This window comes from Sinocyclocheilus anshuiensis, unplaced genomic scaffold (assembly GCF_001515605.1).
Source record: "Sinocyclocheilus anshuiensis isolate Anshui unplaced genomic scaffold, SAMN03320099.WGS_v1.1 scaffold1062, whole genome shotgun sequence".
Classification (NCBI taxonomy): domain Eukaryota; kingdom Metazoa; phylum Chordata; class Actinopteri; order Cypriniformes; family Cyprinidae; genus Sinocyclocheilus; species Sinocyclocheilus anshuiensis.
Window position 1 is genome coordinate 38,510 of NW_015540895.1, and position 20,853 is coordinate 59,362.

At 38.9% G+C, this 20,853-nt stretch overlaps 1 protein-coding gene across 4 annotated transcripts in view; it reads right to left on the reverse strand.

Moving 5' to 3' along the window:
• LOC107688925 (S phase cyclin A-associated protein in the endoplasmic reticulum-like) overlaps positions 1–20,853 on the reverse strand; it is a 123,779-nt gene that overhangs the window by 16,155 nt on the left and 86,771 nt on the right. For all 4 annotated transcript variants that reach the window (XR_001634281.1, XM_016486758.1, XM_016486757.1 and 1 more), the window contains 5 exons: positions 19,840–19,963; positions 15,630–15,847; positions 11,877–12,032; positions 6,230–6,476; positions 1,138–1,287 (listed from right to left, as the gene is read on the reverse strand). Coding sequence is in view for 3 of the 4 variants with exons in the window: in XM_016486758.1 (XP_016342244.1) it covers positions 1,138–1,287; positions 6,230–6,476; positions 11,877–12,032; positions 15,630–15,847; positions 19,840–19,963 (895 nt within the window). In the remaining variant the exon portion in view is untranslated. The remainder of the gene's footprint in view (positions 1–1,137; positions 1,288–6,229; positions 6,477–11,876; positions 12,033–15,629; positions 15,848–19,839; positions 19,964–20,853) is intronic.

A 20,853-nucleotide genomic window follows, 5' to 3' on the forward strand; every position in this document is an offset into this window, starting at 1 on the left:
ATATATACACACACACATACATATATAAAAATGTTCAGCTAACTGCAGAGACAACTTTTATTTTTCATCTAGTTTAACTTGATGTACTAAAATAACTGAAACTGAAATATTAATAAAAACTATATATAGATATTTAAAAAAAAACGAATAAAATGACAAAAACACAAAACAAAACTAATAAAACTTTAAAATTAAAATTAAAACAAAATATAAAAAATACGTAATTCACAATAGTAATAAAACAATAATTGTATCTAAATGACACTAAAATGACACTGATCTACACAACACCCTCCACAAATATAATACAAATGTGCACTTTTTTTTTGCAGCATTGCAATTCACAATTTTTTGTCGCTATTAGATATTTTACATAAATTATCATCTAATATAAAATTAACGTAACATTAAAACATACTGTATCATATTCGATTCACTTTGGTAAAAAAATATTTTCAACAAAATATTAGCAGTTATTACCAGTTTTGAGTAAATTACATGTGCTCACTTAGCTTTAAAAAATCTGGGATGAAATGGTTATACTACATGATCTGTCAAAAATATGTTTGTTGTGGATATACTGTATCGTTCAAAAGTTTGGGTCAGCAAGGTTTTTAAACATTTTTGAAATGTTATGTTCACTAAGGCTGCATTTATTTGATAAAAAATACAGTAAAAACTGCAATAATGTTAAATAATTTTTACAATTTAAAATAACTTTTCTATTTTAATATATTTTAAAATGCCATTTATTTTTGTGTAATTTTAGCATCATTACTTTCGTCTTCAGTGTCACATTCAGAAATCATTCTAATATGCTGATTTGATAAATGCTGAAAACAGTTGTGCTGCTTTTTATTTTATATATAATATACATTTTTCAGGATTCTTTGATGAATAGCATTTATTTAAAATACAAATCTTTTGTAACATTTTAAATGTCTTTATTGTCACTTCTGATCAATTTAATGCATCCTTGCTGATTAAAAGTATATGTTTGGTGTGGGTGTATTTGATAAGACCGCTTAATATACTAAAAATGCATCAATATATAATCATGATACCATATGTATTAATGAAACAAACGTGTTTGCACGCTTGCACATTACATAACATTAATAATGAAGGTAATCCCACCTGGTTGTCTGGGTGGTTGACAGTGAAGTAGCCGACGCAGATGATGAGCTCATGGAGCAGCTCCTCGGAGCGGTGTTGAGAGCAGTACCACAGCAGAGAACTCACAATGTGTCTGAAGGCCAGAGACAGACCCTCCGCTCCTAAAACACACTAGACACAACAGAAACCTACATCAGAATCTGACCAGTGGATGAGTCAGCGATGTTTCTGTGCATTAAAAATGCAAAAAGCCACGGAAAAAAGCTGTGCAATACAGGGATTTCAACACTATTAAATAAATAGATCACACACAGATTAAAACTGTTTCTTCTGTTTCTGTTTCTTCTTCGGAACACAATAGAAGAGAGAATGTTTTTTGTCCATGCAATAAAAGTCATTGGAGACTGGAGACAACACTGGAGACTGTTGACATTTATTTTATGGACAAAACCACACTGAGATATTTTCTTCATCTTCTTTTCTGCTGTGAGAAAAAAGAAAATCATACAGGGTTGGAACATCATGAGGGTGATCTTTTCTCAGCAGGAAACGTGGTGCAAGAGAAGGAGGTGGAACTTGTTGCTCGTGAAGGTCGAACTGGTTCTGGAATCAGTAGTCCCACCTCAAGACCCCCCAATTCCCTCAAACTAAAGAGATGCTATCTGCTGGTCTAGAGACAGTATTTATTAAACATGTCAACATGACTGAACGCCTCAGGGTCAGCACTGAAACTACTGACATTTTCTGCTGGGTTGGAGAGTGTTATGGGATGGAGAGTCTAAACAACAATACCTGAAATTCTCAGCATATGTAATGGGAGCAAGACGCTGGGTTTGCATCACCACAGGCAGTCTGTTTGAAAAAAACTCTGATTAACATTTCTTACCAAAAGGAATAATACCAAGACTTCTGATTTTTTTTAGTATGTATCACTACTAAATATTTGTTCATAACACTATTGAAAGGCCAGCAAATGATGTAAATATTAAATTGTGAACAAATGTAATTTTTAGTTAACACATTAGGTTCAAAGTACTATGTGTAGTGTTTAGATTGTGAGGATGACATTCATATGCTGGACAGAGGTACAGTGGATGGATGCAGCAGAGCTCTTTGCTTGTCTCACAAAAACAAAACAAAACAAAAAACAAACAAAAACAAATCTAAACAAAACAAACCAAACCAACACACACACACACACAAGCCCCCCCCCCACACAACTAAACAAAACTAAAAACACTAAACAGAACAAAAACAAATCAAAACAATACAAACCAAAACACAACAAAACAAAAACAAATCTATGGAAGCACATTTCCGCCAAAAAAAAAAAAAAAGTATTTTTTTCCTCACAACTGCAAGTTCACATCTCGAAATTCTGACTTTTTTTCTCAGAATTGTGAGATATACATTTGCAACAGAGTTATAAAGCCAGAATTGCAGGATATAAACTCGCAATTGTGAGAAAAAAAAAGTCAGAATTGTAAATTTCACAATTCAGAAATATAAAAAAGTCGGTGCTAATGGTTACACCGGTGTTAAGCCGCAACACCGGTTACGTCACTTTCCCACCGTGGCACCGACCCCCACCGTCGTTTTGATTTTTTTATAGTAATAAAAATCTCATTCAGTTCAGTAAAAGAACAGACATTACAATTAAAAACTGAACGCGGCTGCTCAATGCAGCGTGCCGAACGACAGTCGCACCACAGATCAGATTTCATTTCTCCAGTGAGGAGAGTGAGTCGAGCTGACTGACAAGAAGAGTGGGGTGAGACAGACAAGACGATCGCGGATGATTTAGTTTCGAAACGAAATGCAAAAGCGCCTGTTTGGCAATATTTTGGATTTTGAAAAGCCTGTTGACTTTTGCCGTTAATCTAAGGTGATTTTGGAAGTTTTTTTTAAACATTCGTTTCTTATTTACTTGTTCCACAGTGTTTGCTGATTTTTACTTTATTTAAACTATGTATAATTAATTGATTTGATTTGACATCAAGGTGTATGCCGTGCCTCCAAGCTTTCTTATTCGTTTTGCTAATAAACTTCGTTCTTATTTATTTGGTTATATATTATAAATGTTTACCTATTTCCAGTTGTGTATACCTATTTAAACTTTATGTAAGTTATTTTATATTAGGCATAGCCTGCCCTATAGCATGGTGTATTTTTATTTGTTTTGTTAATAAAAGCTCTATGTGTTATATATAGGCTAAAGTGAGTTTGACGTTGTATTTTGTTGTTGCATTCAAGCAATTGACCCCGAACTGCCGCTAATTCAAAAGTGAAAGTAAAATGCGCACGGCGCTTTTAAGCTATTTAAAAGTGAAGGAAAGAGAGGAAAAGAGGGAAAATTCAAACGAACAATTTCTTTACGCCGAATTGCCGCTATTTGAAAGTGAAAGTAAAATGCTCACGCCGCTTTTACAAGCTATTTAAAAGCGAAGGAAAGCAAGGAAAAGAGGGAATGCCCCGCCCCCCTCGGTGATACCGGTATTACCGGTGTTGTCACACGTCGATTAACCGGTGGGAAAATTTCCTCACCGTCACAACCCTAGTCTGAATTGAGAATTTGTATCATGCAATTCTGAGAAAAAAAAGAGTCAGAATTGCAAGATGTAAACTTGCAATTGCGAGAAAAATCTCAGAACTCTGAGATAAAGTCGCAATTACCTTTTTTTATTTCTTACTCAGTGGCGGGCTTCCATACAAATCAAACCAAACCAAACTAAACCAAAAAAGACTTTAAATTTCGAAATTTCAGAAACCGAAATAAAAAAAATGAACTGTTAAACATAATTAATCATGTGCATTAACACTTAATTGAAAATAAAAAAGCAATAATTGTGTTTTTAATTTTGGAGTTTTCTGAATGCACCACCCAAGGCCAAAGAAACACCTACGTGCCACAAGCTGACCTATATAATATGAAAAGATGGATTATGCTCAATTATCAAAAAAGCTGAAAAAACACAACAATTAAAACCTTAGGCTGTGTTTTGTCTAGAAGCTCTGCTACTAAGCAACCAGATCTATTCTATAGGGCTATACTTATACATCCAGTCTGGTAACAGCTAAACCGGCATGAAAGACCCCACCTCAATGAGTCTCTAGCTCAGGGTGGACTCTTATCCACATCATCTCATGAAATAATGTTAATGCATTACCCATAATGCTGCTGGTACCTCCTATCTCGTGTTGAACTTGTTTTTTTCCATGTGGATATAACCAAAGTTAAAGGGATAGTTCACCCAAAAATGAAAATTCTGTCATTAATCACTCGCCCTCATGTCGTTCCAAACCTGCAAGACCTTTGTTCATCTTCGGAAGACAAATTAAGATATTTTTGATGAAATCCGAGAGCTTTCTGACCCTGTATAGACAGCAATGCAATTGACACGTTCAAGGCCCAGAAACGTAGTAAGGACATCAATAAAATAGTCCATGTGACATCAGTAACCTTAATTTTATAAAGCTACAAGAATACTTTTTATGCGCAAAGAAAACAAATATAATGACTTTATTCGACAATTTCTTCTCTTCCATGTCAGTCTTCAACGTGTGTTCACGACAGTACCGCTTGTAAACAAGGTTCAGCGCATATGTCATGGTACTCTCGTGAACTCGCATCGAAGACTGACATGGAAGACAAGAAATTGTTCAAATATCTTATTTTGTGTTCTAAAGATGAACGAAGGTTTTACGGGTTTGGAACAACATGAGGGTGAGTAATTAATGACAAAATTCATTTTTGTGTGAACTATCCCTTAAAAGCTGAAATCCAAGTAAAAAGAGGAGTAGGAGAATACAGGGTATAAAGAATACACCTTTTGAACAATGAATCATGATTTTTACAGTTGCTCATCATTAGTACATTGTTTTAAGATCGATATAAATATTTATACTGTATATACACATTCCCATGACTGTGGGATTAAACGGCATTAAACTTGAATAGGTAAATTTACATTAAATTCAAACTAAACTATCAATACACTAATTTATACGTTAACTGATATTTTCATAGAGTTTGAATCACTACTGCTGTCGCCACTGAAAAACTAGTAGCTACTTTTAGTTACTCCCCAATACTGACTAAAGTACAAAATCTAAATTGCCCATCATACTGATTCCCAGCTGTTTTGAATAGTTGGCACGAGAAACTGAAAAAGCCTGAGAGACACAGAGTTTCTACAGCAACACATTGAAGCAATTCATAGGTTTTCCGCCCTCCTCGTTCACGCCTAGGTGTTTACATGATGATTTAGCCTAGCGATACCGTTCTTGTCTCTTTATCATGCCGGCTGAAGTACGACCGGAGCCTGTGCACGTTATGCCACTCTCTGTCTGCATTACTCACCCAGAGCTTTCAACATGACTGGCCCGGGGTCAGAGGTCAGGTGTGTTTACATCCACCGGGTTAACGTTGTTCTGTGAAGAAACACTGATATCCTACCAGTGGCTCTGAGAGCATTTGGAGGAAACCCTGGCTGGACCATTAGCTTGAGGCTTATGTCTTTACGGTCCACATTTGTGTGTGCAGACGTACCTACACAACCATTAATGAGAGCCCAGGAGCTTTTTATTGCTTTCAGAACGTCTGTCTGAAAGATGGGGCTGACAGATCTGCCGCTAGCTGAAGGCCAAACCAGTGGTCTGACTGCTGCGTTTAGAAAAAAACAAGCTGTGCGGCATTACTTTAAGCAGACAGGGTGGCTTCAGAGAGCTGAACTACTCTAACAGGATGGACAGCATACCGCAAAAGAGATGGTCACATACAAGCATCCTTCCACAGAGCTTTGAACCAAAGAGGCAGGATCTCACAGATTGTAAACAGGACCAGAGCAAAATGGTTATTCATCACATGAGGCGTAGTTCAACAGAGGGCCGCGGTACTTTTCAGAAGGTAAACATGGTCTTCTGGACTCTATAAAACACTTGAGCCAGATTCTTTTTTCTCAGTGTGCTCAAGTCAGGCCCTAAAAACCTAGATATTTGGTGTGCTAACTAATTAAATGAATATTTACACTGAAGATTCGTCAGTGATATTCATTTAATTTTTCAACTGTTTGACACATCTATAACACACAGGAGCCACAACGGAAATGAATACCTGGAAGGCTGAGAGGTCCAGCAGGGCGAAGGTGTTGAGGAAACGCAGTCCCTGGAGGGCCACCTGGATGACGGCAGGGCTGTAAGGCTCCTGGGGGCCCACAGGGCCGGCTGAGAGAGAGTCAGGGAGGGCACTGTGGAGCAGGGTGCAGTATAGCATGTGGAGGACGCCCACCAGGTCGGTGCTCTGCAGGAGGGCCGTCAAACCGGTGGGGTCCTGACGTTTGTTGTCAAAGACGCTCAGGGAACTGAGAACGAGAATTGGAGGGTGAAAGAATTGCAATATGGTTATTATGCAATGTCCACTTTTTGAAAAATACTACTACTACTACTACTACTGCTACTAATTATTATTAGTATTAATTCTATTAAAATTTTAGATGGCTGCCAATAACAACAATATTAATAATGATGATAATAATAATAATAATAATAATAATAATAATAATATAATTATTATAAAATCTATTTACCTCATTTTATCATGCTGCCAAAACTATTTATAATAATAATAATAATAATAATAATAAACAAATACTATTACAACAACAATAATAATACTAATAAACTATTTTTAATGTAATTTTTGGCAAAATAAGAAAGTTTTTAAAACCTAAAAATGTAAGACTTTTTTCATTCTATGCAGCGTTCTAAAGATTCTGTAGTAGATCATGCATATCCATATAAATATGCATATACAAATTTAATTAAAAATTGCATACACTTCACAGCATTCTTCTTTTTTTTTTTTTTTTTTTTTAAATAGAAGGCAGTATGACAATCTGAACGTAGCCTAAAATCAACAGACAGCTACAGACATTCAGAAAAAGCACATAACGTTGTGTAGGAAAATACTCATTCAAATATCCACAAACAAGATCAATCACACATGATGTCGTACAAAAGGCCACTTTGTTCAACAGGTAATAATACCCTTTAACCACTGACTGACACGCAAGAAAAAAAAAAAAAAAAAAAAATCAGGGTCAAAAATACCGTTATTTTATTAGCAAGGCCAAAGGTGCTTCTCATTGTATCACATGTATCAGGCCAGTACAAATAAAGTTCTCATGCTTGTGCACCTTTCAATCTGAATCACTGGCCACTGCACAGGGCTGTTGTATGGTGCACAGTGTGGCAAAAGGTGGCAGGGGTGTGGTCTAAAAGCATCATAACCTGAGGTGTTGCTGGTTATTTGCTTAAGCCACAAAAACTGAAGACCCAGGATGTAGGGGAGTGTGGGATGTCTTGTCCCCGCGGCTTCTAGATTTACTTGCTAGACCAGAGCCTGTCCGTTCTGATATAAATAACGAAGGCAAGCCCCATCTGTGAAGCATGCCTATGGGGCAAATATGTTTAACTGGTAACATTTGGCCCTGCCTGGCTCAGGAATGAACACTGAGACACAGTGAGGGTGGCTGTAGTCTAATATATGAGGAGAGATAAGAAAGACTTTACACTTCTGAGCCTGGGATCAGGGACTGGAGATCAGAGAGAAAGACACAAAGAACAGAGGAGTAAAATAGAGATACAGGAGAAGAAAGAAGGGGCTATACATACATGCATACATATATGTATATATTATATAGTGTAGAGTGACGGATAAAATGTGATGGACAGGACTAAGTATAGAATAGATGTATAAAATGTATACTTACATGGACTAAATATGATGATAGATACATTAAATGCATGAATGTATGGAGAGAAGACAATAGAGCATTTTATTTCTATAAAATGAATATAGAATGAAAAGCAAGACTGTGATGGCAGTTGTAAAATAAGAATGCACAGAATGTGGTGTATAACAGAACAGATATATAAAATCAATGTAGAGAATGTCCAGATAGACTGACATAATTTGGTGGACATATTTATAGAATGAATGTGTAGAAGTGTAGTTATGGATAGAACATGGTGCACAAACAAATAATGAATGCATAGAGATGACAGAATGTAGTGGGGAGATATAGAATAAATGTGTAGACTGCATAAACAGAATGTTTTGGACAAATGTATAGAATAAATGTGTAGAATGTACAGTGGAAAACAGTATATAGTGGCCAATGCTTAGAATGAATATATAGAATGTATAGAATTTGATAGAATGTGAAAGACAGATATAAAGAATGAACATAGAACTTATGGAGATGGACAGAAAGTGGTGTATAGAATAAATATATAGAATTTATAGAGATGGATAGAATGTGATAGATTTATAGAATTAATGTACAGAGATGATAGAATGTGTTAAGAAAGAATGAATATATAGAACATATTGAAATGGACAGAATGTGGTGGCCAGATGTATAGAATATACAGAGAGATGGACAGAATGTGGAACAGATAAAAAATAATCATACAGAGACAAATGCAATGTGACAAACTTAAAGACAGAATGAATGTATAGAACAGGGGTGTCCAAACTCGGTCCTGGAGGGCCGGTGTCCTGCAGAGTTTAGCTCCAACTTGCCTCAACACACCTGACTGGAAGTTTCTAGTGTGCCCAGTAAGAGCTTGATTAGCTGGTTCAGTTGTGTTTAATTAGGGTTGGAGCTAAACTCTGCAGGACACCGGCCCTCCAGGACCGGATTTGGACACCCCTGGCATAGAATATTTAAAGAAGTGGACAGAATGTAATTGACAGATATACAGAATTAATATCTAGAGTGTAGGGAGAGATGGATGTAGAGGTGAGGTAAGGACATAATCTATAAATGTGACAAATCACCAACTGATCAGGTGAATCTTGGGGAAATTGAGCTTCTAAGCTATGAAGCTGACCGTCCAAACAATGACAATCCTGGAGCGCTCCACACAGCAACAGAAGAGCCAAAGTGGAGGGAAGCCTTGGAACTTGGACAGCCATCTGTCAGCCAATAGCACTGGCTCCACAACTATGCAAACTCACCTCACTCTCTGGCCATCTTGTGTTGCAGCACATTTAATTAAGACCCATCTTACCAGATTTACAGCAGCATGTTTGTGTGTCTCAGTCAGGACAACACCCTGCAGATTAGCAGGATTGGTAACTTCATACCCCTGAGGGTCTGAGCAGAAGCGCTCCTTAAGGCTGATCTGAGACAAGATCTTCTGTTACCGTCTCAGTGGCAAGAGTCTGGATTTTGGTATCAAGGGCTGATCCCTAAACAGCACAAAAGGGGCAGGTTCTACAAGGTGTCACATTGCAGTTGAGGATGCGTCCGTGAACACTACACCAAGTGCACTGGAGGGGAAACAGACCTTTTGGTAAGCCAAGGGGGGAAAGGAGTGTCAAGCTCGGTGAGGGGGAAACCTCACCCTCGGCAATGAGATCACAGCAAGTACAAGAGATCGGCTACTCGGGAATAAGCTTCCGGGTGGAAGCCACCTTGTGGGACTGATCTCGGCTCTGTGCCTCTCATCTACGTTTAACCTTAACCGGCGAAAGAAAATCCCCAGAACTGGTCTCACTTCAGAGGAGAAGGGCAGTATCCGCCGAGACAGTCATGATCAGTGTCCACATGAGGGAACAAAGACTTGGTTCTCACAGAGTGACTGTGCATGACGTACTTCACATCTCCTGACCCTGAAACAGGAGACAGCGGAGTGGGATGAAAGTGAAAGGCCTGACAGAGGCAATTTGAGCCTAACCACTGACCCCAAATCAGCATCGTCTGATCAGATCCATGCTTGCAGCTAAACCTATGGTAATGCTGTTAGCGTCTATCTGATTTAAAGAGGACGAGATAAAATATATCTGGAACTCTGATTTGCCATGAAACTATTTCCTTGAAGGAAAAGGATTTTTAATGGCAATTTAATGACTCGAGAAAAAAATAAGGTTCCTAAGTCGGTCAAGGTGTCTAAAACTCTGCTGGATGCTTGACACCATGGCATAGAGTCAGAAAGGGAATGGGGTCAGGATCCGAATATGCCCCCGGAACCATTTCCTGACCCTTTTCCTGGTCTCTCTCCCAATACCTTCTAGTCGCTTTACACCAGGAGTGTTCAGACTTGCTCTGTTGATTTGAATCCAACCCTGACCAAACTCACCTGCGCCAATAATCAAGGTTTGCAAGGATTTCAAAGACAGCAGACAGGTGTATTAGACCAGAAACTTTGCAGGAAGGAAGATCCCCAGAAGCAGGATTGCGCACCCCTGCTTTATAGCAAGGAAAAGCCCCATTAGTTAACTTTAAAAAAGAAAGTCCCCTGATCCAAAGCAGAACAAGCAGATACTCCACCATTTCAATCTATTCTGACTGCAACACAAGCCACAACTCAGAAGCTAACACATTGTCATTAGCTCAGCACAAGCGCTCCTTGACAAGCTTTCATTGGCGTTGATGACTATCGATATTTAATCCCACCAAATACACTGGTAGTCGGTGACAGAAACACAAAGCACACGCTGTAAGAACAAATCCCAGGGTCTGGCAACTGCAAGTGAGCAGAGCAACTCGGAAATGTCGAACACGAAACACAAAGGGACAACTTCCTGGCCTTCAGCATAGTGAAGAATGACGGAATGGAGCGTTGACTTGATTATGAAAGATGTTGATTATGCTGCTGAGCAGGACTATTAAAGAGAAGAACTGGCACTGGAGTTTCTCACAGATATTCAGTGTCAGAAGCCAAAGGATGTTGGGAGAGACACTAGAGTTGTCATAACCAGCTGGGTGGCATTATAGCATGCAACAGCTGGAACAGTACATAGCTGGCCAATAAAGGAGGAGCTATGACCTTTGAAGAAACTCCAAAACCCAAGTGGAATGGACTGAAATATGAATTTGTGCAAATGCAAGGACTCATTCAGATTATAGTGGGGATCAAGAGAGTTTCATTCAAATTGTTCTGAAACACATCAGTAGCATGGTTGAAAATATATCACTATCACTTTCTTCCTACCTTTTATCACACCTTACAATCAGGTCTTTTTTTCAACATCACATTTCATGTTAGATCGTGTTTTCACAATGTACACAAACGACCACTCCTAAAATGTTTACAGTGCAATTTAACGAATGTCGAAAGCAACAGTGCAGCATCACAGTGATTCGTCTTTTCTGCAAGTCAGGGTCAGAGGTCAAAGGCGGGATATCACAAACTGTGACTGTGTGGTTAGCCTCTGTCAGCAGTTGTGCATGCACAAACGTACTCCGATGCACATGTGGGTGGGCCGCAGGCAGAAGTTTACAGTGCGGGGGGACAGAGCTGCGGGGCCGCTAGATGACTATCAGCACAGGCTCTGCAGGGCTAGTGTCAGACACTGGGAAATGAGCTGCTGATTGATGGGGCTGCTGTCTCTGGTCTGCACCTCTTCAGACATCTGAACAACAAAACTACAGTGGACTTCACCTATTAATTCAGATAGGAATGAGGTTATATACTAGTCTGGGGATGTTTGGGAAGGGTGCAACCACTATAAATAGATACCGTGGATGTATCATGGTACAGTGATTGTAGCATGATTGCACTTTAAGAACCCTATAGTACTAAATATCAACCATGGTAACTAGTAATTCAAAAGCAATTCAAAGAATACCAAAATATTGTAAAGATGTCCTAGTATATGCTATGCTACTTTTTTGTAAGCAGACTGGAGGGGCATTTCAAAGAGTGGATGACAATGGAGACAAATGAAGTAAACATTAGAAACCACTCACCGTCCAGTCACAGCAAAACACAACTTGCACATCCCATGGAGGAAAGCTGTGGCTTGCTCGAGAAAGGCAGCCATCTTGGGACTCTCGTTAATCGGTCCTTGTATGGACAGGAAACAGCCGTACAGCTTGTCGATTAAGCCCATGTTCACCACATAGCTGAGGGAAACAAGCCGAAATGCATCAGACTTGACTTAAAAAAACATTCGAATGACAATCACATGAATCATTTCCTTGAGTGGATTTTGGGTATATTTATAGTCAACATTTGTTTTCTGTTATTCGCCATTTTGGATGAATTTTCCACCAAGTTTGCCACACTGCGTGGGATTGCCTTCTCTGGGGAAAATGTGAAGGTGCCTTAAAGCGTTAGGTAACCCAAAAATTCTGTCATTAATTACTCATCCTCATGTCATTCCAAACCCGTTTTTTGACGCTTGTTTACGTCAGTACCGCGATGCATGTGTGTGCATTGCTCTGCTTGCGTCGTGATACTGTCGTTAACTTGCATCGAAGACTGACAGGGAAGAAAATTAATTGTTGAATAAAGTCATTATTGTTGTTGTCTTTGCACACAAAAAGTATTCTCGTAGCTTTATAAAATTAAGGTTGAACCACTTATGTCACATGGACTATTTTAACGATGCCTTTACTAACTTTCTGGGCCTTGTCAGTTGCGTTGCTGTCTATGCAGGGTCAGAAAGCTCTCGGATTTCATCAAAAATATCTTAATTTGTGTTCTGAAGATGAACGAAGGTCTTACAGGTTTGGAACGACATGAGGGTGAGTAATTAATGACAGAATTTTCATTTATGGGTGAACTATCCCTTTAATATTGGCCAAAATGAGAGCAGCTTATGGTTTTGGACTTTCTGTAACAGGCAAGTGGCAGCACACTTATGATACCTTAAAATGCTGTCTAAGTAGACAGCTCATGGTCATGAAGGCCACTGCAATCCAGAATACTCCTGGCCTGAAATCTGAGCTCTCATCTGAGCCCACAACTCCTGCCTATTATGTCTATATCTCTAATTTGTCTGGTCAAATGAAAGGTCTCATGACCGTGTTGGTCCGCACCCTCCTGGCTACAAATCAGGCCTAATTACAGTATTAGTGGATGACTGTGTCTCCGTGTGCCAGCTCAGATCTAGAACAGGAGAAAAGCCCCCCCTTCTTCCCTCATGGCTCAGGTATTCTGTCCCTCCACCCTCTCGCACTGCTGAAAGTCTCCTGGCAGTCAATCACTGGACCTCCCAGCGAAGTCTGGGCCAGCGTTTTGTGGCTCCAGCACAGCAAAGAGCTGAGTCAGTTGCAGATCTGCATCTCACACGCTCTACTTTAGCTTCTGTTTCCCAGTCTGTATCTTTCTCCCCTTCATTCTCTCTTTTCTACTTCCCTCATACCTCCTTTTGTTATGGCTGTCAGTCAAATGAGGCTGCACTCAATTAAGGTAATTACAATTCTTCCTCCCCCTTCTTCTCAACAGGTCGGCCATCACCTGAACTAAAGCCCCTTATGGCTTTATCCTCCTCTTTGGTTTGGCTCGAGCAGAAAGCGGCTTTCCACACACCATTGTGCAGCCTTTCAGACGCTTCATCCTGGCAACATAAGCCAAAGTGATCAGTCACGATTAGGTTCTTCCAAAGGTCTAGCGGACCTGGATGTGACTTATTCAGAGTTTTTCCACCTACATCAAATTAAATTCTACAAATTCTGACCATTATCATTTGGTTTTCACTTTATTTTCTACATCGGACAGATACTGAGAGAAATGTGGCCATTTTTTGGATTCGTGGCCAGCTGTTAATGCCTACATTGAGCCTTGCTGGTCATATGGGAAATGCAGGTTTGAATCTGGTCTTTGTACCACTTCTATTCCCCCCACAAGTCTGTTTCCTTTTTACTTTTGCAGTCAATGAAAAACTAAAAAGGAAAATTTCTTCTCTTCAGTTTTATTTTTGGTGATCCAGACACTGCTTGGTCTGTTCCGGCCATGTCTGTAAGGTCACTCCACGGTCACTGCACTGGGCTTGAGACTGCTCGTGTCAAACAAATCATGGGAGGGAACACTGAGGGATTGTGGGAAGCTTGGGATTCTTAGCAGGCTGGGCTGTCTGCCTTTCCTCAGAGAGCAAGGGAAAGCCCAGCACTGGCGCTCTCCTCCACACTGCCCTACTCTAATGCGGAGTTCAACTTCAAGTCGTGCACTTCCAGAAGGGAATTTTGGCTGATGTAAAGATGAAAAAACTTTGGTTTAGAGCACGGATATAAGAAGGCGTTTCCGGCTAAGTTAGGAAAGAGGTGCATCCAAGAGCATACTCCACCTAACAAATGTGCAGAAAGCCAGGGCCCTCATTTATCAACAACACGTAGAAAAGGTTCTATATTTTGTCCTACGAATGAAATTTAGAATGCAAGTACAAAAAAAAAATCCATATTTATCAAACGTGCATACGCGGTACGCACGCACACCAGTAAGTAATCATTGTTGATAAATCCCACACGTTCTTAAGCACCATGCTCATTCACGTTCATTGTCATTTGCATTCAGAAACGCCTCCAATAAACCATATATGGTGACAACAACACCTCCCTTTATAAATCACGTGAATGTATAAATGTCCTCACCGAAATCATGGCAAAGAAAGCGGTACCGACTGAGAAGCCATTCTGTGCTTTCACTAAACAGATCAGCGCGATCTTTGAAAACACGTTCTCTGCACAGTGCATGGTTTGCCTAATATTCCAGCAAAGTGAGATAAGCCATGACACTACAGCTACATTTCAAATGACTTCCCACCTGCAAGGCAAAAAAAAAAAAAAAAAAAAAAAATGGGTAAGAAAAATAATCTTGTTTTAAGAGGATTCTACTTGTTTTAAACAAAATTCACTTTATTTAGATAGCAAGACTAAATATCTAATGTCTTTTTGCTTATCTAGTAAATGCATCTTGATTTAAGATTTGTTTAGATATTTTGACTAGAAACAAGACAAAATAAATAGTTTATTGCTTTTTACACCAATTATGCAAATGTCTAGCTTGAACTATGAATTTATAAATTGAGTATCTGCAATTAAATACAGGAAATACGCAGCGGCACGTTCTTTTTGTAGTATCTCCATTCTACCACTAGATTCTCTGCGTAAACATGCTCAGAGTTGTGCTTATATTTACACACATTCCTACGTTTAAGTACAAGTTGGTAGATCCCACACTTTGCTTGAAACTGTTCTTACGCACTCATTACACACACATCTGTGCGTACGCACTGTTGATAAATGAGGGCCCAGGTCTTTATTAATTTCACAAGATTATTATGTCATTAAATTGGAGTAGACTTTTGAACAAATTTCCAAATTGTCTGTTCATGCTAACCTCTGGATCAATTCCAAGAGATCATTCCCTGCACAAGGGATCTCATTCCAAACTTTGAGAAATTCTTGTGTATTTTACATTGGAAAAAATATTGTTGCTAACAAGAGCCATGTCATGTTTTCCTGCCTCCATTTGCCTGATGAGCAGAAGGTGAGGTGTGTGGAAAAGGGAAATTAAAAAGGCAAACTTTAAGACTGCAAAGTATTTCAGGTAACTCTATGTACACTTTGCACTTGTTTGGCTCATTTTAAACCAGCACTGTTGTCCAAAAATGAATGTGATTATGTAACTTATGTGTTACTCAAACACTGGGCATAAGATTAGCATTCAAGAAGCTGAATCAGGAAGAGTCATGGAAAGAAAACATATAAAGCAATAACCTGATGAGATCTTGAGTTGTGTTGAAGTTCTCACTGGCAACAGGTTTGCTCTTGGCATCCGGAGTGCATATACGTGGAGCATCTCCATCCAAATTAGGTGGGTGCAACTGCCCCAGTACCTTGGCTACTGTCTGCAGAAGACCTGTAGTCAAACCCTCAAAGACCTGCTTATTGACACTGCGGCCGAAGATGGAATTGTCCTCATCTGGCACGAAGAGCTACGGAAACAGGTATAGATGTGTTAGTCAGCATTGATGGAAACAGAAAAAGCCATTGTGAGAAGTAGTCACTACCCTGAATTTTAGTCACTACCCTGATACTACCAAGAAAAAAGACAATGGTGTCTAGACACGTTGGAGCTTTCAGGTTTCATCAAGAGCTACAGATGAAACATCTTTGTCAACGGCTCTCAACATGTCTACAAGCGTGTCAAACATGGGAAGGTCTAAAACTACAGTCATGTTCAAACAACTGTAGGCATTTTCTTTAAACTCTGTTTAGAGCTTTGATACAATGTCGTTACCATAACTTACACCATTAAGCTGCAAATCCTTCTTTTGCTGCAGTTTACAAAAAACACAATCATATTAATTGCATCCCTACAAGATGTACAGTTTTCAAAGCAAACATTGAAACTGATTTGGAAAGGTCTAAAAATACCTTTTTAAATTTGCAAACACTTGCTCAACTGACTGATGGCTGCCTCTTACACCAATCTTGGCAGTGACGGACATCTGAGATCACTCAACAACGACCCGTGCTGGTCTCAATATCCGGCCCAGCACTGTTGCACAATAGACAGGGTCATTTAACCTCAGTTTGCATTTTAAAACATGTCCAATTAAAGCAGAGGGTGCAAATAAAAAGGATCCTGTCCTCTTTTGTTTCCACGCGCAAGCCATTAATCTTTGGTTGGAATCCTGATCCTCTAGCGCATAAATAACTACAAGGGTGCTGCTCTATTATTCATCAGCTCTGGGTTATAAATTGGTAGTTACAACTCGAAGCCACATTGTCACTGGTGGCGTGCCAATGGCGGGCATACGAGAGGTATTCCCTTGTTGGCGGGCACCACTGGCAGGCTTGAGAAAGATGGGTCATGTAACAAGAATGGGAGCAAGGATAGGGAACATTAATGGATTTTTTCACTCAATGTTTATGCATCAAAGAGCGAAGCTTGCAAGGGCAATAACGTAAACTGTCTTCTTCCATGATAATTTTCTTTCACGCCAACTACTGCCACAAACAGAATTATAATGGCGAGCTAGTTAATGCTAATTAAACCGTCAGCATGTTTATAGCTACCTACCTGAACCTTGAATAAAGTTTGTTGTTGCCACAGTAATGCAAGGACATATAATTAGCCAGTACAACTGGACCGTGATTTATTTCGATTTCTTAAAAAATAAAAATGCTTGTATTTAAAAACACTAATATATATATATATATATATATACACTAGGGGTGGAACGGTTCGTTTAAAAAAATCGAACCGTACGGTTCTCCACACACGGTTCGGCACGCGCTAGGACCAGATTTAACTTTAATCTGACAATGCATCTGTAATACGGTTTGCTATAAATAACACGTAAACCTGAAAATCACTGTTTATTTTATTTGTATCTTTATTGTATTTATTTGTGCTGTTGCTTGTAGTTAGATAGATTATTCTTATTTTCTTTATTTTTATTTGACAGTATAGTTTTTCCCTAAACATAGCACATACCGCACCGCACCGAAACCGTGACTCTAAAACCGTGACACAAACCGAACTGTGAGTAAGTTGAACCGTTCCACCCCTAATATATACATATATATCATTTATATTTGAAATAAATTAATGAATTAGTGAGTCTTAATAATTAATTAGAAAAAAAACAATTCTGTAGCATATTTATTAATTTCCCAAAACATGACCATTTTGTTGTTTGCTATTATACAATTGTATGCGTCATATATAAGGTTTAATGCATTTAGGTGGTTTTAAGACTACTCAGACATCATTGGTTAAAGACAAGAAATACAAACAGACTTTAGCACAGGTACAGCCCATGTTAAAATGGCAGTTTTTACAGAGGAGTAGGTTAGTATGCTGAGAGAGCAGGCAAAACCAGCTACATTCTCCACAAATCTAATTACAGAGAAGGGAAGGGTAGACGCCAATACTGGCCACACTGAAACACACACACACACGTAAACTGCTACATAGGTCAGCTTGCAAAAATAACTTGAATATCGCTCTTTACTGACTTATTCACTTCACTTGGGTGACTATTCTGTCCGTTTATATCAATCACATGTCAAATAATCAGCGTGCTGACTGACTGTTGTGTTGAGTTTGAAATAAACCCCTGTACCCCCCAGGAAATATTATGGCTTTTAGACTGGGACGCACACTGACTGGGGCTTAATGATTTGCCAAACCAATGTTTCTTACGCAAACACACACCCGCAAGCCCTATATGACTCAGTCACTGTGTCTCATTCACTAATTGAATGCACATATTGAAACGTAAAACCTGCATGCACAGACATGATTCATCAAAATCTGCATGTACATTCCAATGCAATGTGTTAAACTTACTCGCATATTAGTAAATTAATAAAACTGACTCCTCATTTGGTCTCCACATTATGTCACAGTAACAAAAATTATATGGGATATGTTCTGCATGAAAATGCAGCCAATTATGTGCAATTTGGGTCTATATATATAAAAAAGTGTTAGCACCTGTTGCAAATTCAGTGGAAAATGTTTCTGTAACTGTTTATGATGTTCTTTTCAATCAACGCTGAGAAACTTATGCAAACAACCCCACTGGCATCGGTGTCTTTCCATACTTAGTCTCAATGACATCTTAAAAAGCTTGAAGCGTAGCATGCGTTTGGTTCTGAAACCCCCTTTGCCAAAAATCAAAGGACAGGATGGTGGGAGAGATTGACAGGGCGGGTGGGGGTGGGGGGGGTGTACACTGAAGTACAGACAAAAAATAAGGGATAGACGCAATGTGAAATGTGATTCAGCAGTAGAGCTTTCCCAGAACTTAAGATGATTCAGTGAGTCATATAAACAAGAGAAATGTTGTATGTATTAAAATCCATTTTGGCACTTGCTTTAAACTGGTAGATGAGCTACATATGCTCTGGCAATATGAACAAGACAGAAATGACCCTTTAAACATGACAAACATCACTTCAGGCCTTTAAAAGCTGAAGTGGAAGTCACATCCTAAAAGTATTAGTTCACCACAAAAATGAAAATTCCATCAGTTTTTGCTCTCCTTCATGTCGTTCCAAGCCCGTATGACTTTCTTTTTTAAGTGGAACACAAAAGGAGATATTTTAAACGAAGTACTGGTCGCTCTTTTACATGCAGTCATAATAAATGGGAAGTGGTTCCCATTTATTATGCATCTCTAAATAATTGATAAAAAATAAAAAAAATTACAATTTTCTGTTAAATAAACTGGTAATTTCTAGTAAATACATTTCTGTCACAGTTTCTTCAAGTTAAAGCAAACCTTTATTTTGACGGATTGTGAAGACCTTTAGGTTTCTGTTTGTGTATGATATGACAATAGTTTTTCTCACAAGAAACGGTAAATGCTAATGAAGTGACTCTCAGAGCAGTTCTAGAGATCATGTGCGTGTGTTCATCTGCTCATATATTGAGGCAGCAGAGGCCGAAAACAGCCAGCGTCACGCGCATGTGTGTGTAGTAAAGAAATCGCGCGTCTGCGCCATTCATTCACACAGAGACGCGCAGAACATGCAGAATTCATATTTAAAGAGTCTTTTTGCGGCTTAATATTCACAGACACTAGTCTATGTTGCATTTTGATTTTAAGTGTACTGACCTACTTTTGATTTATTCATCCAAAATTTGGCAAATTCCATGACATTCTGCATTATATGGTAAATTCCGTTTTTATGACCGGATTCCACAATTACGTCCGCGTTTTCCGCATCGTGGAAATCATAGGGCTCTACATTATGTGGAAACAGGTGGCCAGGATATTAAAATTTTGGGATGCACAGAAGAAAGTAAGTCAAAGTTTTGGAATGGCATGAGGGTGATTTTTATTTTTGTTGAACTATCCCTTCAAATGACAATAGTGTAGTGACAAAAATGTGGATTCACGGCACATAAAGATCCTAAAACCGAGCATGATTAGGCAAACTCAAGTAAGCTTGAGCCACTAATACTCACTGTTAACTGATGGAGGAGAAGGTCCATGAGAAAGGTAATTTTGTTGCTGTAGAGAACATAGGAACAGTTGTTGTGGCAGTGTACACAGGACAGGTAATACGTGTTCATGGCAGTGCAGAGGGACCTAAAGAGAAAGAGAGAGGGGGGATTAGTTTTCAAAAGCCAACTGCTTCTCCTGTTTTGAGGTTTCCATCTAAATGATCAGGATACAAAGCAGGCCCCATATAAACATTTCAGGGTTACTCTGACTCGCAGTGTAAAAGATCGCCAATCAGATGAGCCGGGTTCTCTGCCGTAATACAGTAAGGTTATCTGAGGAAATTGACACTTAAAGCTTAGAGTGTGAACATTGCATGCAATCCAAGAAGCATGACAACACTTGGAATATTACGCTCAAGGGAGTTTCTCTCAGGAACAGCTCCTTATGCAATGCTGAGGAGAAAACATGAGATGTGCCCTAATGAGGGCTCAGTCGCTCACAGAAAAGAACGACCGTGGTATTAGTATGATTCTTTTGGGACATGATACCATGGTAAGTTTTTTTTTTTGGTCACACTTTATTTTAAGGTCCAATTCTCGCTATTAACAAACCATTAACTACGACTTTTCCCTTAAACTCCTAATTTGCTGATTATTAATAGAAAGATAGTTGTTAAGTTTAGGTATTGGTAGGATTAGGGATGTAGAATATTGTCATGCACAATAAGTACTAATAAACAGCCAATATGTTAATAATAGGCATGCAATTAAGCAGCTAATTAATAGTGAGAATTGATCCCTATACTAAAGTGTTACTTTTTTTTTTTTAACAACCATGATGGTTAAAAAAAGAAAAACAAAACTAAATGAAAACAAAACACACACACACACACACACACACACACACACACACACACCAACAACACTTTTTAAACTGCCACGCTTTCAGCCTCATCCTGCTTTATTCTACTACATTAATAAATCATTAGCTCATCCATGAACATGATTTCTGCCCGAGTCCCGTCGGATTGCATC